The following is a 25,505-nucleotide window of genomic DNA, read 5'->3' as shown; positions in this document are numbered from 1 at the left end:
TGGGCATAAAATTGAAGATTTGAGTAATTCAGGGTTAGGTTTATGGATTTTGGGTGAAAACGGAGTGAAAGATAGGAGAGAGACGAACCAGAGAAGTACTACACGCGTGGACAACAATAATAGCCCAGATGCACGTGCGTGTGATCTCAGCCGCACATGTGTGAGGCGTACTATTCAGAAAAAGGTCACCTTGGCCCTGGTCGGCTAGGGATGGACTCCAAAACCCTCAAATCTCAGCTCAATCCGATGTACGGTTTGTGCGTGGTGCTCTGTCGAAGTTTCAGCCCTTCTGTAGGGCCAGATTCTAAAATTCTGTTGTGGGGAAGAGAATTGCTGCAATAGATGATTAATTCGAAGTGTAGATGATGGGGTGAAATAAGAAGAAGGGATGGTACAAGATGGGTAATAGAGATGGCGATAGATGGGGGCGAATTGGGATATAGATGTGGCTTCGCACCACGGTAGTCAACCCTTCGATGAAAGGAGGGTTTCGCACCCAATTAGGCTTCACAACTCAGAGAGTAGGAAAACGCAAAATTTTTATTAATATTCAATGAATCAAAAGAGCTACAAGAGGTGCTTATTTATAGGAAAACCCTATACCCCAAAACTCGCATCATGTGCGCAACCTATTACTTGGCGATGAAGTAAACTAAAATAAAAACCAAACAAAGAAAACTAAAGCGTTCATGATGTTCTAAATAATATTAATAAGCAAGACCTAAAGTATGAGATCAATCCGACTAGTGGGTCACGATCATGAGAGCCCATGATGGGCTTTACTTGATTATCGGGCCCACTCTTTTGAACCAAACTTTGTCTTCTAACTAGACGACCCTCCCTGGACGTCGTCATCGAGCCAGATCGACAGTGGGGCCATCCTTCTTCGTACGTACATGCGTAGGGAGGTGGCATGCGTGCACGTGTGCGCATGATGTCCCCATCAGCCAAGGAATGGAGTGGTCAGAAAATCAACAGCAGCGGGCCTTTCAGTCACCTCCAAAATTCAAGACAAATTTGAAATTCTAGTTTACCTAGGAATCCTGTAACAGTATCCCAAAGAGGGCAATCCCTAAGGTGTAACAGCATAAAGTAGAAAAATCAAAACGTTTTTAAGATTTTGAAAAAGAAAACAGGGACAAATTACCATCCATCAAGATAGTTAATAGAAAGAACAGATACAAAGATACATCTCGACAGACAACAAAAAAACACTTGTAGACTTGTAGACAATAAACCCTGACCTCTAGGTTAGAGTGTGACCAATTTAACCAATGTGTCATTCAATGAGCTATTGTTTAGTTATGTATCTTGTACTACTTATCAGGGTTATGAGTTCTTTTTTTTCTTTCTTATGACAATTATAAATATCTATTAGCAATCATGCAAATGATAGTTGGACCACAATCCACAGTCCACCAAGTGAATAATTTCCAACCTATCATGTTTGTTCGACATCCAACACTTCCAATAGGTTGTACACACCATGAGAATTGCCTTGTAGAAAAATCAGCCCCATCCACTCTTTAGGTGTGCCACACGATAGAAAACAACTTTTAACCATTGATAATAACAAAATACAAGTGTGGTCCACTTGGCAAGTGGATGTGGCTGAATTTTACATAAAATAATCCCAATGATTGGGCCAACCTATTCGATGGGTTGGATGTCAAACATGGGGCTTTTCAGTCACAACTGTCCTCTAGTTCCAAAAGATTCCTCTGAACAACTTTCAGCAACATCAGTTACCAAATTTTTGAGAACTTACCACAATAAAAAGAATGAAGAAAGAATTTCAAACTTCCCTAGCCGCCTTTATGGAGGACTACGTGGTGGTCTACCTACCCCTTTGCTTACCAATTCATATGGCGTGCTTCAGAAGCATTAATTTCAGTGTCGAAGATAGTTCAACATAAGGATCTTGACAACCAATAACTGTCTCATTGCTCTGGCTAGCCTCATATGCTTAGGCTCTGTTTTGTAGATGCCTAAAAATGAGTTCATCTTCTTTTAGTTAAATACTAATTATGTATTAGAGATCTTCATCTCTAATGCATAGTGAGCTCATGTCACTAATAATTATGTAGATCAAGATCTCTAATATATAATTACTGCTAATTAAAATAAGATGAACTCATTTTTAGGCATCTGCCAAAAGCTTCTTAATATGTTAAAAAGATGCATTTTGAAGGGGAGTAATTTTCCAGGTTTTGGTAAAACGGACAGACTCCATAGCTTCCTCTCTATGGATGAAACTAAAAAGTGACCAAGCGATAAGTTATGACACCTATTTTATTGACCAAACTGCATAATCTATGGGAACTATGAGTAAGTCAAGTTCCCCCGGGGGAACTATAATCCCTCGCCACATAGAACCCTTACCAAAGTCTAATGCTACCACCAAATCATATATTGAACCTACTCTCTTTAGGAAATGCCTTACCCATCTCTCTTAAGATGGCCCTAACCCAGTAACCTCACATTAACCAAAGTGAAAATTTTTCATTGTTGACAATTTTTCAGCATAGAAATTTTCAGGATCTTTCCAAAATTTGTGGTTTTCCTTGGGATATACCAAGAGAAAATTTAAAATACGAATAAATAAATAACAAGAGAAAAACAATGATATTGACAACATGAGTGGGAAACAAAGGATTAGGAAAATATCAGGTTTTAGAAGGTACAAAATTTTCAGTGTTTCAGATGAGAATATAAACATAAAGTTTGAAGTTACTATCTTCATATCATCCGAATTTTGGGAATATTTTGACAATACCAAGATATTGTTGGGAAATCATCATATTCTGAAAATACCGGGAGAATATCATTCTATTTTCAAAATATTGGGGATGGCACCATATTTCAAGCAACATATTTCAAAATGATTATGTAACGGCTGAAACAGCAGTAACCATTATGCATTACGGGGTCGTAATGGCCGTTACAGAAAAATTGGCCCATAATGGTTCTTTACATGGCCAAATTAGGGTTTCTAAAAGAAGAAGAAGCACTAACGGCCCATATCGTAATGGTAACAGCGGTAGCCACGACAACCACCGTTACTGTCCATATCGTAATGGTAACAGCGGTAGCCATGACAACCACCATTACTGTTATGGAATACCTTGATTTCACGAACCCCCCCCCCCCCGCACGAAAAAAGAAAAAGAAAAAATAAAACAGCTGATCCCACCTACTCCAATGCTGTATCGGTTAGCAATGACGGATCTCCATAAAGCATGAATCTCAAAGCCGAACTGCCACACCACTTACCAAGCAAGGCCCAATTGTTCTCACAAAACTCTCCCTCCATCTCCTCTGAAATCTTGAACATCATTATGAGGTCGAATTAGTGCCGAACTCTTCTTGCATGTCAAAGAATAACTTTTGAAGCTACATAGAAGAATTCTGAGACCACAAATTGACAAATTCAAGGAAAGATTCACCAAAGTGAACTTGATTAGACAAATTGAAACTACAATAAAATGTATTCACAATTGGTTTAAGCACTAACAATATCAAACTCGCAGACAACCGTGCATTGTACAAACAATGAGCACAACAAAGCATAAAGCTTTCACAACAAACCTGGAAAAAAAAAAAAAAAAAGGGTCAAATGGTCAGGACTCACTAATCATTTCCGATGCCCAGAATACACTGTGCAAGATGTGTCAAGTACGGCTCAGCTTGTGAACTGCTGCTTAATATGGGTCTGAGACTCTGAAGTTCGGTATTGAATTCCTTCTCAAATTTCCTGCAGTATGCAGAGCTAAAGTTAAAATTTTTTTTATATATATATATATATATATATATATATATATATATATATATATATATATATAAAAGAGCAGCAATACTTGGGAACTTAGTTTTCATCAGAAGGCCTTCTATTGTTTTTACTCCAACTTACATAACAGAATCACTGACAGATGTGTTCTCTGGAGATAAATTTAATTCCTGGATTCTATGCCTTGATCTCCTAGGTTTGGATTTTTCCAGTCTGGAAGAACTCTCGACGGTCTCGGGCTTGGGAATGTAAAGTGATGGTATCAACCATTGAATTGCTGCTGCATATTGAAGGCATATTGATTTCAGTTTCTCCACCTTCTGCATAGAGATAACTAAAGGTATAAGAACATAAAAAGAAATCAAGGTGAAAGGCAGGCAGTACTTAGTATATGAACTACGGAGAACAAAGTTATTCTATGAGCCTGAACAAAAAATAAATAAATAGATGACACAAACCACATAAAGAAAATCTATAAATGGTTGTTGCTTATCATTTAGTTAGAAAATGTGGAACACATCTAGGTGGGTGGGTGGGTGTGTGTGTGTGTGTGTGTGTTGGCAAAGGTGGGAGCACATCTAGGACATCTGGATTGTTCCATCTGCTGGCTCCTGACAAGGATGGAATGTGCCCCTAAAACCACACCAGTCAGATGACAGTAGCCACTGGTTGGAAGACTTACAATCAACACTCAAATGTCCTCCAATTGGTGGTTAGGATCACCCCAAACCCCATGATATTCGTGGCATCCCCCATCCAAGGTTGGGCCCAACAGATTAACAGTCCCAATCTGCTACATGTGTGCCATTTGAACAGAGACAGAATGCTTGATAATGAACTTAAATATATCATATTTGGACCTAACAATCTAATTTAGCCAAGAAACAATACCCCACTAAGCTAAACACTTGTCAAGAAGCTGTGTCAATGGGGTGTAATTCCAGCATGTGAGAAGTGTTTCGCAGGGAAAAAATTTTAAAACAAAATTTCCCCGTTAGATAGGTCAATGAAATAAGATCACAGGCATTGTACATAGATACTTAGATTGGATTAGTTTTGAACGGCTCACTGAAGTTGATTTTGTTATCACCACTCACGCATTTGCACGACAAACAATAATATACAAAATTGTAGGTAATTTAACTGATCTGCGCAATGGAAGTTTAACAGATCCATGCAAGATATAAGTGTCTATATATTTGTCTATCTATAGTCGATTCATTCGTGGGGCCTGCATCATGTGTATATGATATCCAACAACACCAGCAGGTTTGCCCGCCATGAATCACATGCCACAAAAATTAGGCCAATCAATCATTAGGTATGCGACACTTGTTAAAGGTTGTGGCAGTTGACCACTCATTTGCATGGTGTGGCCTACTTGATGACTAGATGTCCACGCGCAACTGGCTGTAGGTGAGAAAATTTGTGCAACTAGTTCAGTGTGGGGTCCACCATGGCATGGCATCCAATCTATCCAGTAGGTTCCCTCCCTCCCACCGTGGTTATGCTAATCAATCCATCCAGTAGGTCCCCACCCTTGCTGTAGATGCAAAAATCATGTAACCAGTTGCGCGTGGAGCCTGCTGTGGTGTTTATGGCATCCAACAAGTCCAGCAGGGTCATCACTTCGCCATAAAAAGGGGACACCTCAAAAATCAAGCCAAAGCAACCATCAGATGGGACCCCATATGAATTTGGAAGCCATTGGTTGGCTATTCATTGTTTTCTATGGTGGTTGGCCTAGTTTTTAGGGCATCCTAGTTTCACGGTGGGGATAGTACCACCTTCTAAAAATGGTGGTGATTCTTCAATTGTGCACATGGGGTAGTTATATGACAATCCAGACATTCTAAACTTACTGATCCAATTATGGCTGGAGGATAACCCAAAAATTACAGTAAGGAGAGCGGATCATAAGCGTCTGATTTTGCCCTTGGAGTTTCGACCACCACAATTTGGAAGGTTAGGATAGCCATACATGCATCCCACGTATAAGAGGATGAGCGGCCACCATTATTTTCTTTTAAATCATCCATTTGATAGCCATCTATTGGATATTAGATGGGTAGCATTGCTTGATTGGCGTGGTTCTAGAGATTTGCACCACCCATTATGAGCCGCACAACTTGGATGGTTTGGATAGCCCTGCATGAATACCATGTATGAGAGGGATGAATCAGGAACCACAATAGAACCCCGTGGAAAAAAACAAAAGGCACACGCAAACAGATGTTTAGCATACAATTGCTAATTGAATGAAGCAAATGGGATCCATGAAGCCAACAAAATATTAATCAGCCCAGTCTTAAGGCATTCAGTTAACAGATGGACTTTAATCAAAACAAATACTGTTGCTGTTGAAAGGCAACACGCAATTTCAGATGATCCAACTGAATTTGATTTCCATTTCAAGAAACAAGGATTGAATTGTAATGAAGTAGGATACACTGTTCATATCCATTAGACAAGGGAACAAATTCCTGACCTTGAGAAGTTGAGGCAAGAGAAGCAGGCACTCTTTCAGACATTTTTTTAGGAAAAAATCGTGGTGTTGGATAACCTGCCATGCATCATCCATGAGTAAAGTCTATTCTTTTAGGGTGTGTTTGGATGTTCCACTTCCAGCAGCAGATGGGATGTACTCTACACAAATATGTATTGAGATATTCCTGTCTCACTCTATCAGTTCAGACCAGAAATTTAGGAAGAAGGAATCCAGCTTATAGTTTCTGTTTTCTGCACCAATGCCAACTCAAAGCAGGGAACTTCGGCCGAAAGCTCCATACCAACCATTACTGGGAGTCACATCCAAACAAGCCCCTACATATAGCAAATAAAGTACATTTAAGAAGAGGAAAGTAGGAGAATGATGAGAAGACCTCATCTATGCTCTTTGCAGTTAGAAGTCTGTTGTGCATCACATGCCAATTGGGTTCAAGAACCTACGAATGATGTACAAGGAATTATTGCAATGAACAAAAGAACTTTGGTTCCAAAAAATGACAATAAAACGATATGCCATTGAAAATAAGACAAAGCTTACCTCAAATGTCAAATAATGTAAAAGGCTATTAATAAATTTAAGCATGCTGCGGCAAAGCACTGAAGAGCGGGAGATGGTTGTTCCCAATTTGTTAAAAGCACGAACCCCCTGTAAATATATCAGTAATTTAGAAAGCAGAATCAAAACCCACCCAAGAGAAATTAGTACTTGCAGAGTGCAAATGACCCTCTGCGAGTGACGAACAGAAGCGCCTGCACTTGCAAGAGTAGCATATGCACAAGATCTGACAATTCATCAAGGGGAGGCTTTTTTCTTTTTTTCCTTTTTTTTTTATTTTTATTTTTGAGAAGCAAAAAAACTTATTAAAAGAACCAACAGGCAAAAGAATACAACAGCTAGCAATAGCCAGCAAAAAACACTAGCCAAAACTCAGAACATCCACTCCCTGATACATATAAAAACCTTCCTAAGGACTTTCAAGAGGGGGCCACTGCAATTACGAAAGCAATGGTCATTTCTCTCTTCCCAAAGAGACCAAAGACCAGCTAGTAAAGCCATCTGCCACCTAGAATTTCCTTCCTTCCTAGGACCACCTTCGTGCCAAGTGGATACAGGAACATCCCGGGAAACTTTGAAAGAGTCAAGACGAGCAACCCACACTCTCCAAGTGAAAAGGCAATGGATGAATTGGTGGTCCACCAATTCTGCATCTTCCATACACATCAAGTAGATATTAGTGAGCACCCTTTTCCTACCAACAAGCCAGGTGAAGGCCGCAACCTTTGGGGGGAAGGTGGAACCAGAATGCTTGATGATGATTATCACCTAGTCCAAAAACTAAGCAGGATAACTTGCAGGTTAAAAATATACAAATTGTCCACATTCAGCATAAATGTGTGGCCCACCTGATAAGTGGACCACAAAGAATTTTGGGCTAAGCACATTCGCCATGGGGGGCAACTGGAATGCTTGAATTATACCCTAGTCCAAAAACTAAGCAGGCTAACTTGCAGGCTAAACACATGCAAATTGTCCACATTCAGCATAAATGTGTGGCCCACCTGATAAGTGGAGCAAAAAGATTTTTGGGCTAAGCACATTCGCCATGGGGCCTGCCTGATGAATATCCTGGATCTTACAAATGCATTTCGCTTAGGGAACTTGTGTTTGGCACTTACAGATGCATGGCTGCATGTAACATTCCTTGCCACCTAAACATGTCTACATGAAAGAAACACACACATACTTGATGGACTTGCCATGCTCCACAAAGTTGGCGGTTGACGTGTTTACAATGAAACAGGAATCGGAAAATCAACTGATACTTTGTCAAGGCTTTTCTGGAAATCACAAGGGACAACGGCCATTGCACCTGTTCATGTACCAAAATTTAATTACTAGAGAATAATCCCCAGAGGATACTATGATTCAAAATGATAAAGGAATGCAAGAATATGACATACCTTGTAACTCAGAGAGAACGTTTCTAGGCCAGTGACACTTACTGGCTCTGTCTGATCATTACCATCAGAAACAGGCTTCTGAACTTCAGGAGTAGAAAGTAAATTTTTCATCCCATATTCCAGATCACTGAGAGTCCCCAATCTATTAAGCAAAGAAGATCTTTCCTGTGTGTGTAATGGGAGGACAGAAATATTAGGTTTGAGAAATGATACTTGCAGATCATCTGCAAGCACCAATCACTAGTGCTCCACAAGTAACAATGCGGTATCCATCTGTGCTAACCAGGCCCATTCATCTCACTGTCCACATGATGAAAGGCATGCCAGACCATTCATCAGGTGGACAAACATGTACAGTGAATGTGAACATTTGGTTATACCATTTTAACTGCCTGACTCTTTGTACAAGGGTGGCCTACGTGATGAGTGGGCCACCCAAATTTTTCAGCTATGACTCATACAAAGTGGGGTTGCTTGATTGATGAACCTAATGTCAAACACAAGCCACAATGGCTTGCATCGATCGTTTCAATCAGCATTTGCAGCATGTGTCTGCAGGTAACACTCATTCAATTCCCACCAACTCTATATTAATGCAAGCTGATAAAAGGAGTCACTTACCACACAACATGTCAGTTTCTCGTGACAAGGATCTGCTACTGCAGCTGTGGTCCGCAAAGCAAGGTCCAGAAGAGACTGTACTTTTACACAGCATCATACATTAAAATGGATCTGAAGCTGCTCCCCAGCTCTTAAAGAATCTTTAAAAAGAGAGAATAGAATAGGAAGACATCAAGCCACTTAGCAAAGGTGAAATTGAACCTAACCTGCAGTTTCTCTACAGATATATCATCAGGCCTTTTAAGAAGCTCATCTCGAGCTATATCCATAAAATGAACCAAGAAATCACCCTGTCAAGCAGATGACAGCTCATGAAGTCAAAATACCACAAGTCCAACTGCTTCGTAAGACCACATATGCGCGCTCAAATCAAGAAAAAGATGCCCCATGCTGATTCATAATATCAGCCCAAGTGAAAAGGCATTCAGAGCACAAAATGCTCTACATAATAAATGAAAGTTAAGCATTCAAACTAATGATCATGGCCAGGGGTGTTCTGAGTTCATGTTTACCTATCAAAAAACAAAAAACAAAAAACAAACGGAATACAACATCAAAACTAAATGAGCCAATAGAAGAGATTTGATTTCAGTAATCTTAATAAAATTTAACACCAGGTAACACTTGTTGAATCCAGTTGATAGCCCACGCACATATCTCCATGCCCATGGGCCTTTTAGATCATCATCATAATCTGAGACTTATCCCAATTAATTGGGGTCGGCTACATCCTACATGAATCCTGTTCTACCATTCCTCTCCATCAAGGGTCATACCTTCAATTCGAACATAGGTCTTCTTACCACCTCCATCCACGTCTTTTTGGGCCCTCCCCTTTCCCCTATAGTTTAAAGCCTTCAACTTGTATGAACTCACTCCAAACCGATGCAGTTCTTGATCTCCGACAATGTTCCAGTTATTGCCAATATTATAGATAATATCAATATCGCCAGGCTAATGATACAATGTTCCAAGTATATGCAATATATCGCCATTGCATCGCTCACATATTCTATCACCAAAATATCGTCATTCCCTTTATAAAGTCTCCCTGGTATTAACTGTATCAGCAATATTATCACCAATACAGCTCAGGAAGGGGAAAAACATGTGTAAATACATCAAAAATCAGGGGAAAAAAAAAATTCTTTTTTTATCGGGGGGGGGGGTTCAATTTTCCTGAATCAAAACCCTCATTTCAGGAAAAATCAACACTCAAAAGCAGCAATGGGCCAAAACATGAAAGGTAAGAAATTTTTGAAAAAAAAAAAAAAGGTTCATATTCTAGATTTTTAGCATGGATTTCACTATTAATCCATGTCTATGCACAATTGTGATGCATAGATATGGATTCGATTTGAAAATCTCAAGATTTGGGGGCCAAAATTGGGGAAAATTAAGGAAAATCCATTTTTCCCCCATTTTCTCTCCTAGAATCTATGTTGATGAGAGTTGGTTGATCTATTCATACAATTTTTCGATTTTTTATAAATAATTATTATTATTATTTATTTAAAGTTTTGAAAATTAATTAAAAATCTGTTTTATTTGGAAAATTAGATATCTATTTTATTTTATTTATAGTTGGATGTTGACGATCGATGGGGTCCACTTTTTGACAAATATATTACTTTTTTACTGATTTCAAAAATGTGATAAATAAAAAGAATGCATTTATTTATAATATATAATTAAAAAAAAAATCATGGATATATGGTTGTATGACGTATTTTTTATTAGAATAGAGATGCCAAACAAGCCCTTGTTTCTTATTCCCTGCATTTGTCTGATATGAACTCTTTTTTTTTCTTCTTTTTTTTTCACTATCGCACTAGTTTTCAACGACAACACAAGGTTTAGGCCCCTATTAAATGGAAACTTGTTATGTATGGTTCTTTTTTACAATTTCTTGATTCCTAAATATGTAAACATGTGTCTTTTAGCATCTCATAAAGTTTTACTAGAAAACTACACCTTCTCCATGTTTCCCCAATGTTTCCCTTGGTCAGTGATACATTTCCTGGTATTAACACTATTGAAACATGTTTTCGTATCCCTGTCAACGAGACATGCAACAATACTAATACTTTGAGCACTGATCTTTGTTGCACATGGCCAAACCATCTACATCAAATGTCCCTCGTCTTAGTAATAGTACCTATTGATGCTACTCCTAAGTTCCCTTGAATGCATTCATTTCTAACTCCATCCTTCCGCATCTTGCCACTCATCCATCTTAACGTCCTCATTTCATCTACACATCCTATATACATGTTGTTCCAAGTATTGACGATATCGATACAAGTTTCTGTATCCCCAATCAGCGATACATGTAATGATACTAATACTTCAAACATTAGTCTCTGTTGCACATCACCAAACCATCTAAGTCTACTTTCCCTCATCTTAGTACATATTGGTGCTACTCCCAAGTTCCCTCGAATGCATTCATTTCTAATACTTCCTCGTCTTGACACTCTTCCATCTCAACATCCTCATTTCAGCTACACTCATCCTATAAATATGTTCCTTAACTACCCAACATTTTGTCCCATATAACATGGTTGGTCTTATAGTAATCCTATAAAAATTTCCTTTCAGTTTCAGTGGTACATTACAATCACATAAAACTCGAGAGGTTCATCTCCATTTCTTCCACCCAACGTGAATTCTATGTGCAACATCCTTCTCAATCCCTCCAATATCGAAAGTGGTCATTTTGTGAAACTTCTTTGTCAATAATCTTAATTCCTCATTTTCACATCTAAGTTTAAATCCTTTAGATTCTAAAGCACCCCTCCATAAATCTAGCTTTGTTTATGCCCTCCCTCATCTTGTCAATCAAAACTCTGTTATCCGCAAACAATATACACAATGCGATCTCTTCCTGCATATGGCTCATTAACTCATCCATAACCAACGCAACAAGGTACGGATTTAATGCCGGCCCTTGGTGCAAGCCTGTGGTAATTGGGAACTCACTCATCCAAGGTATTCCATAATGATAACAATGGTTGTAATGGCCACTGCCATTACCATTACAATACTGACTGTAACGGCCATTATGGCCTTTTTTTTTCTTTCTTTCTTTTTTTAGAAGAACCTCTTATAAGCCATTTTTTTCCGTAACAGTTGTTATGGCCCCATAACGCATAACAGTTACTACCATTACCATTAAGTAACGGTCGTTACATCCATTACGTAACCGTTTTTAATATCTTACCCTTATCTCTCCATTGTGGTCCTCATATTTGTTACTACTTCCTCATAAATATCCTTAATCATGTCAAAATTACCTCTTGAAACTCCTTTCTTTCCCAACAACCACCAAATTAATTCTCTGGAGACCCTATCATCAATGTTGTCATATGCGATCACATAACCAATTATGTGATCTCATATGCAGTTTGAGCCATGTGCATTGCATATGCCATCATGGCATATGCGATTGGGGATTATGCAATGACATACTTTTGTATGCCATAAGTATGCAATGGCTTCTTATGCGGTTACGCCATCGCATCTAGAGTATGAGATGGCATACTTCCCAACGGTCATACTTTTTACCATTGGGACCTTTTTTTTATTTTATTTTATTTTATTTTTTTATTTTTTTTGCAATTTAAGACACTTCTTAATTGCTCTTAATCTCTCGCTCTTATGATATTATTCTCATTCTCTTATTCTCCTTTCTCAAATTCTCTTTCAAGTTGTAGGTTGTAACTTGTAGAGAGTGTACTTATAACCAATGTTTTAAATATCGACAATATCAGCCGATATATCCCACCTGTGCGATACGAAACGCACATGTAGTTCCGATATTTCCCACATGTTCGATCCGATGAGCATTTTCAATTTTCGATCCCTTTTTTTGTTGAAATTATGTTAAATCAATGTCAAATGGTTACAAATCCATTAGTTCTTCATGTTTTACATGAAAAATCATGGAGTTGGAGCTTTGATTTCGATGTCCATTGGTTCTTCTTGTTCTTCATGTGTTTTTTTTCAAATTTTTCCTTCAACCAGCTATTAATTGAGACTAATTTTGAAGTATTTAGGAGTATTTGATGAAATGATCATCGCAAATACTCTAATTTTGAAATTTTAGTGTAAGTGGTCCAATTTGGGGAAAATTGGAGGAAATTCAAAATTTCCCCAATTTCTCCCAAAGTTCTTGCAATGTTGCACTCCAAACATGAAATCAAGCATGTATAAGGGATGATCTACTGATTTGTTAAATCCTTGTCAATTTTTGAAAAATAAAAATCATTTTTTAATTAAAATTTTATAAAAATATTAATTTTTTTTCAAAATTTCCCTTCAACCAACTGTCAATTGAGACTAATTTCGAAGTATTTTAGGAGTGTTTGATGAAATGATCATCACATACACTCTAAATGTTATGCATTCAATTTTAATATAATTGCATTAGTTCAGTCAGACAGCGTATAGCTTGGGACCCTATACAAAGGAAAGCTATTATGTGCACTTCTTTTTTGAGATATTATGATTTAAAAGTGTATTAAAGTTTTTTTTTTTTTTACAATCCCTGAAGTTTCATTGAAAAATTCAACCATTTTCCCTATGTTTCCCAAAAAGTGCGATAAATTACCAGAGATGCAAACGATATATCCCATGCGATAACCGACATACATCTGTATCCCAAGGATGCAGTACATAATGCGATGCCGATATTTCAAACATTTCTTATAACTTTTATTGTATTATGTAGTATGTACAAATCAACTCATCAAGATTCACGTCACCAATAAAAATTTTATATTTGAACCTTTTAATAATTGATTCTCTTAGTGTAACTTGTAGATTGTTTGTTATATATAACATAACTAAACTTATAAATGGTCTAATAGTCAAACTACAATGAAATAGGTAAAGAAACCCAATCTAATCACTTGTAGTAATTAGACATAGTTTTTCTTAATTTTTTAGAATTTTTTGTGATTTTTTTCCTTTTTTTTCCATTTTTTCAATTTTTTATTTTTCAAATAAAATAAAATAAATAAGCCATCAGCCTTAGAAATCGCTTATGCAATCATAAGATTGTATGCAATTTGACAACATTGCCATTGTATGCTTTCTCTATGTCAATAAACACCATATGCAGATCATTCCTCCTATATTTTTCCGTCGATTATGAGTAGGAAATAGCTTATGTGGTAGGCCTTCTTGGCATGAAACCAAACTGATATGTCTCATGCCTTAAGTCTGTGCTCAATCACTCTCCCAAAGTTTCGTGGTATGGCTCATAAGTTTCATCCCATAATAGTTAGTGCAGCTCTATATGTCTCCTTTATTCCTATAAATAAGTACCTCAGTACTTTCCTCCATTCCTCTGGCATTTTCGTAGATTTTACAATCTTGTTGAACAACTTTATCAACCAAAATAACCCAGTATCTCCCATCCACTTCCAAACCTCTATTGGTATTGGTCCAAGGGCCTTTCCGGTTTTCATCTTTCTAAAACCTTCTTTCACTTCAAATATCCTAACCTTACCAAATTATCTATAGTCTTCAACGTCATTTGAATTTATGATTTCCTTCTATCCCTCTACTCCCAAAGTGGTTGTCATTTAACAAGTTCTGAAAATGGCTTCTCCACCTTTCAATGATCTCATTGTCCTTTACTAATAGCCTTTGCTTATTACTCTTAATGCATCGAACATGATCTAGGTCCCTACCCTTCCTCTCTCTCATTTGTACAAGTCCGGAGACATCTTTCTCACCTTCGCTTATCCCTAGTCTATTGTAAAGATCATCGTAAGTCTTAAGTTTAACCTCACTACTTTCTGAGCAATCTTTTGGCATTTCTATATTGTTCACAATTTTCTTTGTTTCTAGTCCCTTGTTAGGCTTTAAAACATGGATGTCTCTCGTGAATAGCTTTTTGTACATCGTCACTCCGCCACTGAATTTCTTTATATGATTGGCTTTTCCCTCTAGTGCCTTGCCACTTTCCTAAAGCACTTAGCCCAAGGTTTTCAAAAGTAGTTACGTCATGGCTGTTACGAAACAGTAACAGTAGGAACCTTTATATGTTACGGAACGGTAAAGGTTATTATAGAAAAATGGCCCATAACGGTCTGTTGCGAGGCCGATATGGGGGTATTTTTTAGATAAAAAATTGGCCATAATGGCCATTACAACCCATATCGTAACAGTAACAGAGGTAGCCATTACAGCCACTGTTACCGTTATTGAATATATTAACTGTCATCTTGTTCCACATAACATTTACTTCTTCCTTAAAATCCCACTTTCCTTCTTCCATCAATTTATTTCTGAATAACACTATTTTCTCTCCTTCTAAATTGCACCACCTCGTTTTTGTATACCTATTAATTTCACTCCATTTCTTCCATCTCTTAATGTAAACATCCATAACCATTAACCCGTGTTGTGCAGTCAGACTCTCTCCTAATATAACCTCTCAATACTTACATTTTTTATCATTTTGTTTCCTAAGTATAAAAAAGTTGTCTTGTATATGATTGACTTTTGAAAGTTACTAAATATTCATCTCTTTTTAAATTATGTGTTTGCTAAAGCTGGATTGTATGCTATAACGATATCAAGGATAGCATCCCCATCTCATTTCTTCTCCTAAATCCATATCCTCTATGTATGCTCTCATATCCTCCACATCTTTTCCAACATGATCATTTAACTCTCCCTTACAAATCTCTCTCTCCATTCGGAACATCCACATCCTCCTAAAATTGTCACTTGATTCTTCTCTAACCCTACCTGACAACCCGAGGTGCATATGCACTAATAACTTTGATTGTTTGCTTTCTTAGCACAAGCTTTATTAATAAAAAACCAATTACTTACTCTCCTAACGTGTACAGCTTCATCCTTTAAATCTTGATCTACCTCTATCCCCACACCATTTCTATTATTGTCCTTTCCTATATACCAAAGTTTATACCCATCAATTTCTCTAGTTTTGGCCCATTTCCACTTGGTCTCCCAAATGCAAGCTATGTTAACACTCCTACATTGCATCGTATCTACTAACTCCATGCTCTTACCTATCAGTGTTCCTATACACCATGTGGCAAAACGAATCCGATTCTCTTGGACTAGCTCCTTTACCAGCACGCGTCCAGAATGGCATGGGAACCCTCGCCTAATCACAGCAACTGGGTGTTGTTGCGGTGCATTGGTTACAGGAGACGCCCTAGCCAACCCTTGCCCATTACTCACTACGCCCGGGTTCTGATGTAGCGCATCGCTTACAGAGGATGCCCTAGCATGAATTTTGAATGTCATATTGTTTGGATTTATGATGAAAGCTATGGCATACGATTGACGCAGCCAGCGAACCTAACGCAACCCCCCTCTTTTATCCAGGCTAGGGACCAGCAATGAGAGCCCAAAACTCCTAAAAGCACAATGCAATAGGCTGTTACATAGGTTGATTGCAGTCAAGTGAGATCTAATAGTCTATTACATGGGTTGATTACAATCAACAAGTTGTTCATGAGCCTTTTAAATGACCTGACGTAAATATAAGCCAGTCAATTCATCAAAAGGGACAAGTGTGTACAATGAACGTTTGGCAATTTTAAAACATCCATCTGTCTATTAACATGTGCGGCAAGATGATGCGTTCACCGGACTGATTTTTGGACCAGGTCATGTATATGTACATAGTGCAGCTTACCTGATGCATGGCTTGGATTTCCCATCCAGGCACATGTAAAAGTGTGGGTGGAGAGGTGAATGTTGGATTAATAAAGCTCTACAATTGTAGTAGTATGGTTCAAAATATTAGCAGGGTAACTAGTTTGTTTCTTATGTCCACTGAACAGGGTTCACTATGGGTCTTCTAATCCGCAGATACCAGAAGTATCCAATCCAAGTTATTCAGATTTGGGTCCAGAAACCAGGCTAAATTAATAATCAGGAGGGCTGTGTCCAACTAATTGGATTCAACTAGAACTCAGGCAGGGTTGGGTACCAGACTTGGGTATCCTTTGGGTAACTTAATGTATGATTTTCTAGTTAAATACATTTATATCACTTTTATTTAAGAACCTTAGAAAAGGCATGCTTCTGGTATGGATCCAAAATATGGAGCAAAACCTAGATCCGGACTCGATAACTAATTCCAGATCCACATCCCTTTCCAAATCCCAATTCCTTCTTGAACTGGACCCGATAAGATCCTAAATCAGATTGCATTCAGATCTGGTACCTCATATGTGGTACAAGTATCCGAATCCCAATTGAACCTGAATCCGATTCCCTTAGGGCCTGTTAGGGAGCATGGATTTGGAACCCCCTGGATTAGCAACCCCCAGGATTAGAAACCCCCTGGATTTGCAATCCTCCCAGTGTGTTTGGCACCCTAGAGCGTGAATCAACTTTAATCCAAAAGTACCTGTCCATGGTATATTTACAGGGGTTTGAATTTAATTACTAAATCAACTTTAATAACTCTAATTAGTGAGATATGTAATTTTTGACACAATGGTTGTGATAAGCCCGCTGAAATATATGCTTTGCCCGAAAATGATGAAATTCCAAGTCTCGGATGGGCCACAAGCACAAGATCACGTCTGAGTGACTAACCAATGATTTTTAATCGTTGATTTACATGGACAATGTTTGGACGGTGCTAATCATCATTAGTGGGCCATGTGCCCAATAGAATGATAGTGTATAGTGACACACATGTTATACCTGCAACTATTGAAATGATTTTAGGTGTAATCCAAGCTCTCACCGTGGATTAGAAACCCTCTAGATTTGAAACCCCCAGTTACTTTATGCTGCCAAACAACCAGGGGATTTGAAACCCTCTCCAATCCACGGTACCCAAGTCCAGATACAGGTACAGTAGTCTCTGAACCAAAAACAACCTTTTGACAGATCTACTGACATGAGTAAGCCTACTTATAATACTGGTGATATGGTAATAGTACAGTACCATAGTAGTGTACAGGGGGTAGAGTTTGTCATACGAACTATAAAGCAACCAGCTGAGTGATGTTGAGAACAACTAAGAAATGCACGTGGCTACAATGTATCTGACTAATATGAATGCCTAATTTTCAATTGAAAATAAATGTGGAAAATTAAATAGAGGTACCTGATCAAGAAGAAGATACCGCTTCAACGACCTTAGTTTCCCCATAAGATCATACTGTACCAATGGACAATTGATTAATTGAGAATTCTGCTACTGGAATAGCCACTTGTTTCTAAGAAAGAGCACAAGGGGGAAGCAAGGTTAGTGTGCCTAGAAGTGATCCAAGGAAACCATGTCATACCTTTTCTTTAATAAGATTCAAGAGCTCGCCACTTGCAAAATCATAAGCAGCTTTGATACACTCAAGATAATGGTGGTTTGATCCAAAGCTCGTCAATTTTGAATTTTCTGATATGGGAACCTATCCATAGGAAGCATTTCTGGTGTATACTCATGGGGTTATCTTAAAGCATTATTATGTCATGGAATGACATGTCCACACGCACCAAAGATTGATATTTCCATCCCCAAATGGGTGGTTTCATGGTAATAAGTCTTCTTTCTGTAAGTGTTTTTTATAACGTTATAATGACCAAATTACCCTTATGAGGGTGGAACTAAATTTTGGGGGTTGAAATGTCATTTCTTTTATATTTTATTAGAAAGAAAGGACTCAAAAAATAAATAAATAACCTGAACATTACGTCCACATTCTCTCATGACATTTAAATATTTTCCAGTTGTCAAAATTGTCCCCGCAGCACTCGTGAGGAAGCTCGGAATGCCATCCTTGAGGCTGTAACGTTGTTGCCAGAACTTAGCATCATAATCTTGAGTGAGACTCTCCTATAAAATGCAAATGACAGCCTTCAGAATCTAAGCTAAAGAGCTATGACATAACACTTCCAGGTTAATTTCAAATACCTTTTGCAGTAATTTGTTCTCAGCAATAAAGAATTCACCGGAAGGGTCATCAATCACCCCTTCATAGACCCACCTAAAAAAGTAATGACATTTAAAAGGGGAACATAAGATAACAGTAAGAAAACCACTAAGAACAATTTTGGAAAACCATGCCCAAACAGCAGGATTTCTGGATGCATAAAATTCAGAATTTGGAAGTGACTTGGAAAAGGGGCTCTAGCAAAATTCTTTTCCACCAAAATAATTGTGTTCATTTCTAGTACTTGAAACAAACAAATATTATCTTGGGGGAAAAGTGGATAACTATAAACCCCTCATTCTGACTTATTTCAATATGACCTAAATCTATATTATGCTTGGGTTTGACATTTTCCAAAAGTATCATATAAGTATAAATATTTGATGAATTTAAAGGATATGTTTGCAATTATCCCATAGCTACACCTGTAGAAGAGTGGCAATGAAAACGAGACATTCGCACGCGCGCATGCATGCACCCACACACACAAACCCCTGCCCGTCCACACACAGATGACAAGCACCTAAAATTAAGAAGGATTGCAGCATGACCATAGATAGCCAACTTTGCAGGTTACAAAAGTAGTAGACCAATCAAGAATAGGTTTGACTGGAAACTAAGCTGATGAGGGGTTTCATAACAACAAGCACCTTTCTAATATGCGGAGATATGCGCCACTAGCACATTGAGTCATCTTCTCCAGCAATGACCTCACTGCATTATCACCAGCCATTGCCTTGGCCTGAAATTCACCAAGAGACATACGTCTTAGAAAAATAAACCGCATCTCTGATCAGATTTTTTTTATATGAAGATTGTCACATAATTGGTAGTTAGAAAGATGCATCATATCAACAGTCCATGAAAATCTCGATTAATAAGGACTTCATGTCAAAGCATGAGTTCCATAGTTATTTAAGTCCATCACATGTCCAAGCCACACATCATCCATGGAGGGTCAGGTCAATCTTGACCATACATATGACCTATCTGGTTTACAAGAAATCCAATGGACTGTGGGTCCAGTGAGTTCAATCAGATAGTGTTTCCAGCCCTGAATATCTAAGTGCAATATTTAGTATCTGTACAACCGTAAGCAGGAGAGCAATATAGTTGTATACAGGGCTTTATACAGCTGATGCATTGGGAGCAAAGTATTGTTTGCAATCTTATTTCAGTGCTTATATCAATTGAATGATATTAAATGCTTGTAGACAACAAACACATGCATATCTCAGGGAATCTACACCACAATAGGGTGGATGCAGGCCAATACAAAACACAGTTGATAATTAAGAGGAAGAGTCTGTTGGAGTCTTTTCATTGCTGATTTTTAGGTCCCTCACTGAGGACCTCTTTTATAGCAAGTACACTAGACAAGTTCTCTTTTTGTGGACCAATAGGATTTCGTTAGCTGTTTCACAATGACCATGTAACTAAGTAGTTACAAGAATCATGAAGTGAAGCAGCAACAGATTCGGATGCAGGTGCGGGGAAGCATCTATTTCAAAATGTTATCGGGTATAGCATTGGCTGCACTATTTCTCATAGCAGTTGTTGCTTATTCATTACAAGGGCTCAATCATCAACCTTATGGTCTGATCATCTAAGAGTTACATATCAGAGATCACAACTTCAGTTTTCTTCCAATTTGATTGCTCCAAAGCCTAGCATCGGTTGTTGTATTTCTGATAGAATTTGTTGCTTATTTCTCTATTTTGGGATCAATTATCAACTGTGGCATCTCTTTATGGTTTGATCATATAAGAAGTATGTAATGTATCTGACCCCGAACTCCATCCTTTTGATTTGGTTGCTACCGTGAGAGCCCCAAAATACATCTACACTCAAGCCCAAAATATAACCATGTACATGCACAAAATGCATGCACGCTCTCTACAGGTAGGAGAAGTTGTGGAGGTGAGGCTTTAGTTGAAAGTTATTGCCGGGTGAGGTTTTAGTTAAGAAATGGATGAAGAATGAGGGGGAATCATCCCACATCCCTGGAAATGCAGTGATAGATGCACACACCACCAAAGAGGTTAGGATCGGACAGCATAGAGAAACACCATAACTTTTTCTCTTTTTTCTTTTGCCTTGGGACCCTTATATCCAAGAAAGAATAAAGGCTACAACCGCACCTGGCATAACCAACTGCAAATCAAAAGGAGCTAAGAATTTCCTCCAAATGGCTGAAGCAAATTTGTACCAAATGAAGAGATAATCCACTGACTCCACGCCTTTGAGGCGTCAGGAGGCATTCATAATCAGTGTTTTCCTTTTACGGAAGTTGTCAATGATCAAGACTTTATCATTTGTGACTAGCCACCCAACAGCAATCACTCTTGGGCCCAGTAACAATGGAGAGTATTAGGACCATATTGGCCAAAGTTTCCTGACCCGAAACTCAAAAATTTATCAAGAAAATAAGAAAAAATGAAAAACACTATAATCTATCATTCTTTCTAGGTTTTTAACATGTATACCATGGTGTGTCAGACTATTCTTATATAGAAATGTTGTGTCTGCTTGACATGCTGAAAGTCAACCAAACAAACATGCACTAATCCAACACAAGTCAAGCATGATTTGATAGATTCCATTACATTGAAATGCAATGAAAGAAGATGAAAAACAAAAAGGAAAAAAAAAACTAAAAAACAAAAAAACAAAACAAAAAGAAGTGATGGTTTGCCATTTTCCCGATTTTCCCGAAATGGTCCATTCTACTACGATTCGCCAAATACCACTCAATTCTTGTTTTTTTATCAACATAGTAGGACTAGATTGGTAAAAAAATAAGTTTGTATGCTTCCTCTATAGTTGATTTTTTTTTTAAAGACATTTAAAAAAATAAAATCAAAGAGAAATCAAAACAAAAAAGATTTAAACACGGCATTTATGGCTGTATTAGGCTGTATGGGATCCAGTACGATCAATACAACCCATTTTTCCCCCAATTGGCCGATTCAACCCCATATCTTGTATTGGGGATCAGGAGTGAGAGGGATAAGATATGGCCGGTTTCATTGTATCATATCTGATTTTTAGAACCAAAGTCCTGGGGGCTAGGATTAGGGGTGCACACGGTTCGGTTTGGTCCGGTTTTGGGGTGAAACCGGAACCGAACCATTACTAACGGTTCTAGGAAATTTGGAACCGGAACCGAACCGTTGGCACCCTAGAACCGAACCGGAACCGAACCGTTAAAACCGGTTCGGTTCCGGATCGGTTCCACGGTTCTTGGCTTTTTATAATCCAGCCCAATTGCAAGCCCATGTCCATCCATGTTGTGGTCCATTTGATGAATGGTTTAGATGTTGTATAAGGTGTTCAAAAATACATTTACGAAAATAATTATTCTAGAGAAAATAATTATAAGGTATGCAAAAATACATCGGTTCGGTTCCACAGTTCGGTTCTACGGATCGGATCCACGGTTTGGTTCTACGGATCGGTTCACGGTTCGGTTCGGTTCTACATACCCCCAAACCGAGAACCGAACCGATATCACCGGTTCTTTGATTTTTGGAACCGGAACCGGAACCGGTGCACTCTAGAACCGGAACAAACCGGACCGTTTGGTCGGTTCCGGTCCGGTTCTACGGTTCTACCAGTTAAATGTGCACCCCTAACTAGGATAATACCAAAATGAGCCAACAAGTCAACCTGTCCGACATAGCCACCATTTTTTAAGTAACTAGCAAAATCTAATAGAGAAAATGCTCAATTCATCAGCCTTCCATCACCAACTCAGCAATCTTAGAAGAGAGGGCATGGCTCCAAAGTCGATGTTGTAACTGTTGGGGGTCAAATATTGCATATTAGAACCCATCTTTTCCTTGATTTTACGAACACGATATTGTTTAAACGTCCTATTTTAATCATGTTTTTATTGCAAAGTGAATTTAAGAGCTTGGACTGAAAATGGTGCTAAAGGCATGGATTTGATGCTTAAGAGTCACCAAGGCAAGGGACGGATCTTAGGGGACCGAGATCGAAGAATTCACACGCCAAAGATCCAAGAAAACCAAGCGTTTGAAGTTAAAAAGGCCTAAAAAGTGTCCTGAATGCAAGATTACAGGGTTCACACCATCCGTTTGGCTCAAAACTTTATATATGGCCTGAGGACCCTAAATTAAACTTTATATATGGCCTGAGGACCCTAAATTAACCGTACACGTTGAATTTCATTCATTGGATCCTTGTGGAAGTGGCCCAACAGACAAATTAACCCATAAAACACTGATCTGGGGACCACCTGATATCTGGATATACTTCAACTTTGGTCACAACCCCTTAAATGAGGTGGCAAAACAAATGGACGGAGTGGATTTCTCACACGCATCACAATGGACCCCACGTGCGACATGCGTGTACACCGCACGTCCGCATGCGAGCTACACTGGACTGCCAAGGAATGTTGTTGACCGAAGACCCGACCAGCGTCCGCGAGTTGCAGACACTGTGATCAGTAGTGGGCCACCACCGTGGAGTATTTCAGTGATCCAGACCGTCCATTAATGCGGGGGGTGGCCACGACCCTCGCCAAGGTTTCCTTTCGGCCCCATGCACACGTACACACGTGGATCGCTGGAAAAAGCAAGATGAACGGCGAGGTGAATTGATACAGTGGACCGCACCAAAACTCAACCAAAATCACTCCTTTCCGACCGAAATTTCTCCAGGAATCCAATGAACGGTGTGGATTTCCCCGAAAACATCACTGTAGATCCCACCGAGCATCTCAGCGCAGGTTCTTTCGCACCATACACATGTCCGATTTTCCTAGATGTTGTGGGACGTTGTATGGCCCAGATGATGGTCGGATCTTTGATCTGAACCGTCCAACAGCTCGGGAAGGGGGTCTTTACCAGACAATGGCGCCAAAATTGATTCTTGGACCGTCCGCCGGCCGAAAAGTCACTCCAAACGCAAGTTGAGTTGCGTTTTCGCTGCGCAACATGCATGAGCTACGTAAGCACGATCCAACACCAACTTCCAGCCCTCTAAACCGCCCCTGGTGCCTATATAAAGGAGAAGAGAAGAGAGAGAAGACATCTTGGGGACGTGGGAGCAAAGGAGAGAGAGAGAGAGAGAGAGAGAGAGAGAGAGAGAGTGTGTGTGTGTGTGGAGCCGGCCTTCCTTCATCTTTGTTTTTTTTTCTTCTTTTCCTTTCATGTTTTTCTTGGTTTTAGCATGATCATGTCAGGCTAAACCTCTTAGCTAGAGCTAAGAGGTGAAGCTTGTAGCGTGATGGGGTGTTTTCTACGGCTTTGATTCATACTATGTTGAACTCTCTTTGATTATAGTTTGATTATATGAAATATTCATAGTTTTCAATGGTTTGTTGTGACTTAAATTACAATGCATCTGCGATATCTTTGAGTATTTTCCATGCATGTATAGAGGTTATGGTCGTATGAACCCTGTTGTTCACCATTGTCTCATGGACATGGCTGGATGATGGAAACCTTCCTAAGGTTCATAACTCCCTCAGATTGGTTGTGGATTGGTTAAATTATATTGTTTGCTTTGTCTCATGGGCATGGCCTTGTGATGGAATCAATTCTAATTCTCATACCTCTTATCCATTGATAACTAGATCAAAGGAAGTTCATAGTTGATTTTAATGAATTATCTTCCTACTGGATGAAGATAGGACTCTGATTCCAGTTGTGTTCTTGAATCAAGCATAGATCTCCCTGATTGCTACAAGTGGATCCTTGGAAACCCTAGCTTCCCACCTTTGAATTTTACAAGTTTTAGATAACAATTCACCATTATTCTCCTAGATTCTCCTGATATTAGTTTACATCTTCTTCTAGTTCTAGATCGAGTTATTTTCAAATTACGTACAAGGTTCAATCCCTGTGGATTCGACCTTGGTCTTACCGAGATTATTACTACATCACAACCCTATACTTGGGGTGTGAACAAGTTTTTGGCGCCGTTGCCGGGGATTGACGGTTACGTTTTTCTAAGATTAACAAGTTTTAGAATTAGGTTAAGATTAGGGTTTTTCTAGTTTTTAATTCTAGGTTTAGGTTTTTCTATTTGATTTCTAGAAACTAACCTAACTTTTTTGTTTTGTAGGACCCTGATATAGGCTTTCTAAATTGGTAATATCTTTCTAATCTTTCTATTTTTCTATTTTTAGGATTAGGTCTTATTTTTTTTATCTTTAGAAACTTTCTATTTTTAGGTTCTCTTTTATTTTTAGAAACTTACTTTCTAATTTAGGTTTAGAACTTTCCTAATTTGTTTTTTGAAACTTTCTATTTTTTTAGGAATTTTCCCTTTTTAGAAACTAGTTTACTTTCTATTTTTTTAGGAATTTTCTAATTTTAGGCTTTCTATTTTTAGAAACTGACTTGTTTTGTTTTGTTTTGCAGGATCTTAATTTAGGAACTTCTGATTTGGTAACCTCTTTCCAACTCTTCTTTCTCTTTATTTCTAGATTTTTATTTCTTTTCTTCTTTGGGTTTAGGTTAGAATCTGAGATTGAGGGCTGAGAGTGTTTCATGCCCAAGTGGGTCTGTGACAACACTCAACGTCTTTTGAGTGAAGGAGGATTGGTTGAGGGGTTATCTATCCATTATAGGATTAGACACTACTCGAGATCCTCAGAATTAATTGAAGTGATGGCTGCAAATCAACAAGGGATACAACCTCAACTTCGGGTT

The 25,505-nt window shown here is 38.5% G+C and overlaps 1 protein-coding gene across 12 annotated transcripts in view; it reads right to left on the bottom strand.

The window, feature by feature from the left end:
• The window catches only part of LOC131251452 (gamma-tubulin complex component 2-like), a 51,593-nt gene that overhangs the window by 7,699 nt on the left and 18,389 nt on the right, over nucleotides 1-25,505 (bottom strand). For 3 of the 12 annotated variants that reach the window (XM_058252205.1, XM_058252154.1, XM_058252162.1), the window contains exons 8-22: nucleotides 19,470-19,561; nucleotides 19,245-19,313; nucleotides 18,801-18,873; nucleotides 18,570-18,722; nucleotides 18,178-18,297; nucleotides 17,997-18,050; nucleotides 9,085-9,168; nucleotides 8,879-8,953; nucleotides 8,258-8,422; nucleotides 8,035-8,166; nucleotides 6,834-6,941; nucleotides 6,670-6,732; nucleotides 6,276-6,350; nucleotides 3,911-4,107; nucleotides 3,632-3,754 (exon numbers count right to left, since the gene is read on the bottom strand). In XM_058252205.1, coding sequence (XP_058108188.1) covers nucleotides 3,632-3,754; nucleotides 3,911-4,107; nucleotides 6,276-6,350; nucleotides 6,670-6,732; nucleotides 6,834-6,941; nucleotides 8,035-8,166; nucleotides 8,258-8,422; nucleotides 8,879-8,953; nucleotides 9,085-9,168; nucleotides 17,997-18,050; nucleotides 18,178-18,297; nucleotides 18,570-18,722; nucleotides 18,801-18,873; nucleotides 19,245-19,313; nucleotides 19,470-19,561 — 1,583 coding nt within the window. Of the gene's footprint in view, nucleotides 1-3,273; nucleotides 3,409-3,429; nucleotides 3,755-3,910; nucleotides 4,108-6,275; nucleotides 6,611-6,669; nucleotides 6,733-6,833; nucleotides 6,942-8,034; nucleotides 8,167-8,257; nucleotides 8,423-8,878; nucleotides 8,954-9,084; nucleotides 9,169-17,996; nucleotides 18,051-18,177; nucleotides 18,298-18,569; nucleotides 18,723-18,800; nucleotides 18,874-19,244; nucleotides 19,314-19,469; nucleotides 19,562-25,505 lie in introns of those variants that run through there. The other 9 variants (XM_058252180.1, XM_058252196.1, XM_058252189.1 and 6 more) reach the window with 9 other exon arrangements.

This window comes from Magnolia sinica, chromosome 1, assembly GCF_029962835.1.
Source record: "Magnolia sinica isolate HGM2019 chromosome 1, MsV1, whole genome shotgun sequence".
NCBI classification, from domain to species: Eukaryota; Viridiplantae; Streptophyta; class Magnoliopsida; order Magnoliales; family Magnoliaceae; genus Magnolia; species Magnolia sinica.
The sequence above is the reverse complement of the archived record's forward strand: the minus strand, read 5'-3'. Positions and strand labels throughout refer to the sequence as shown.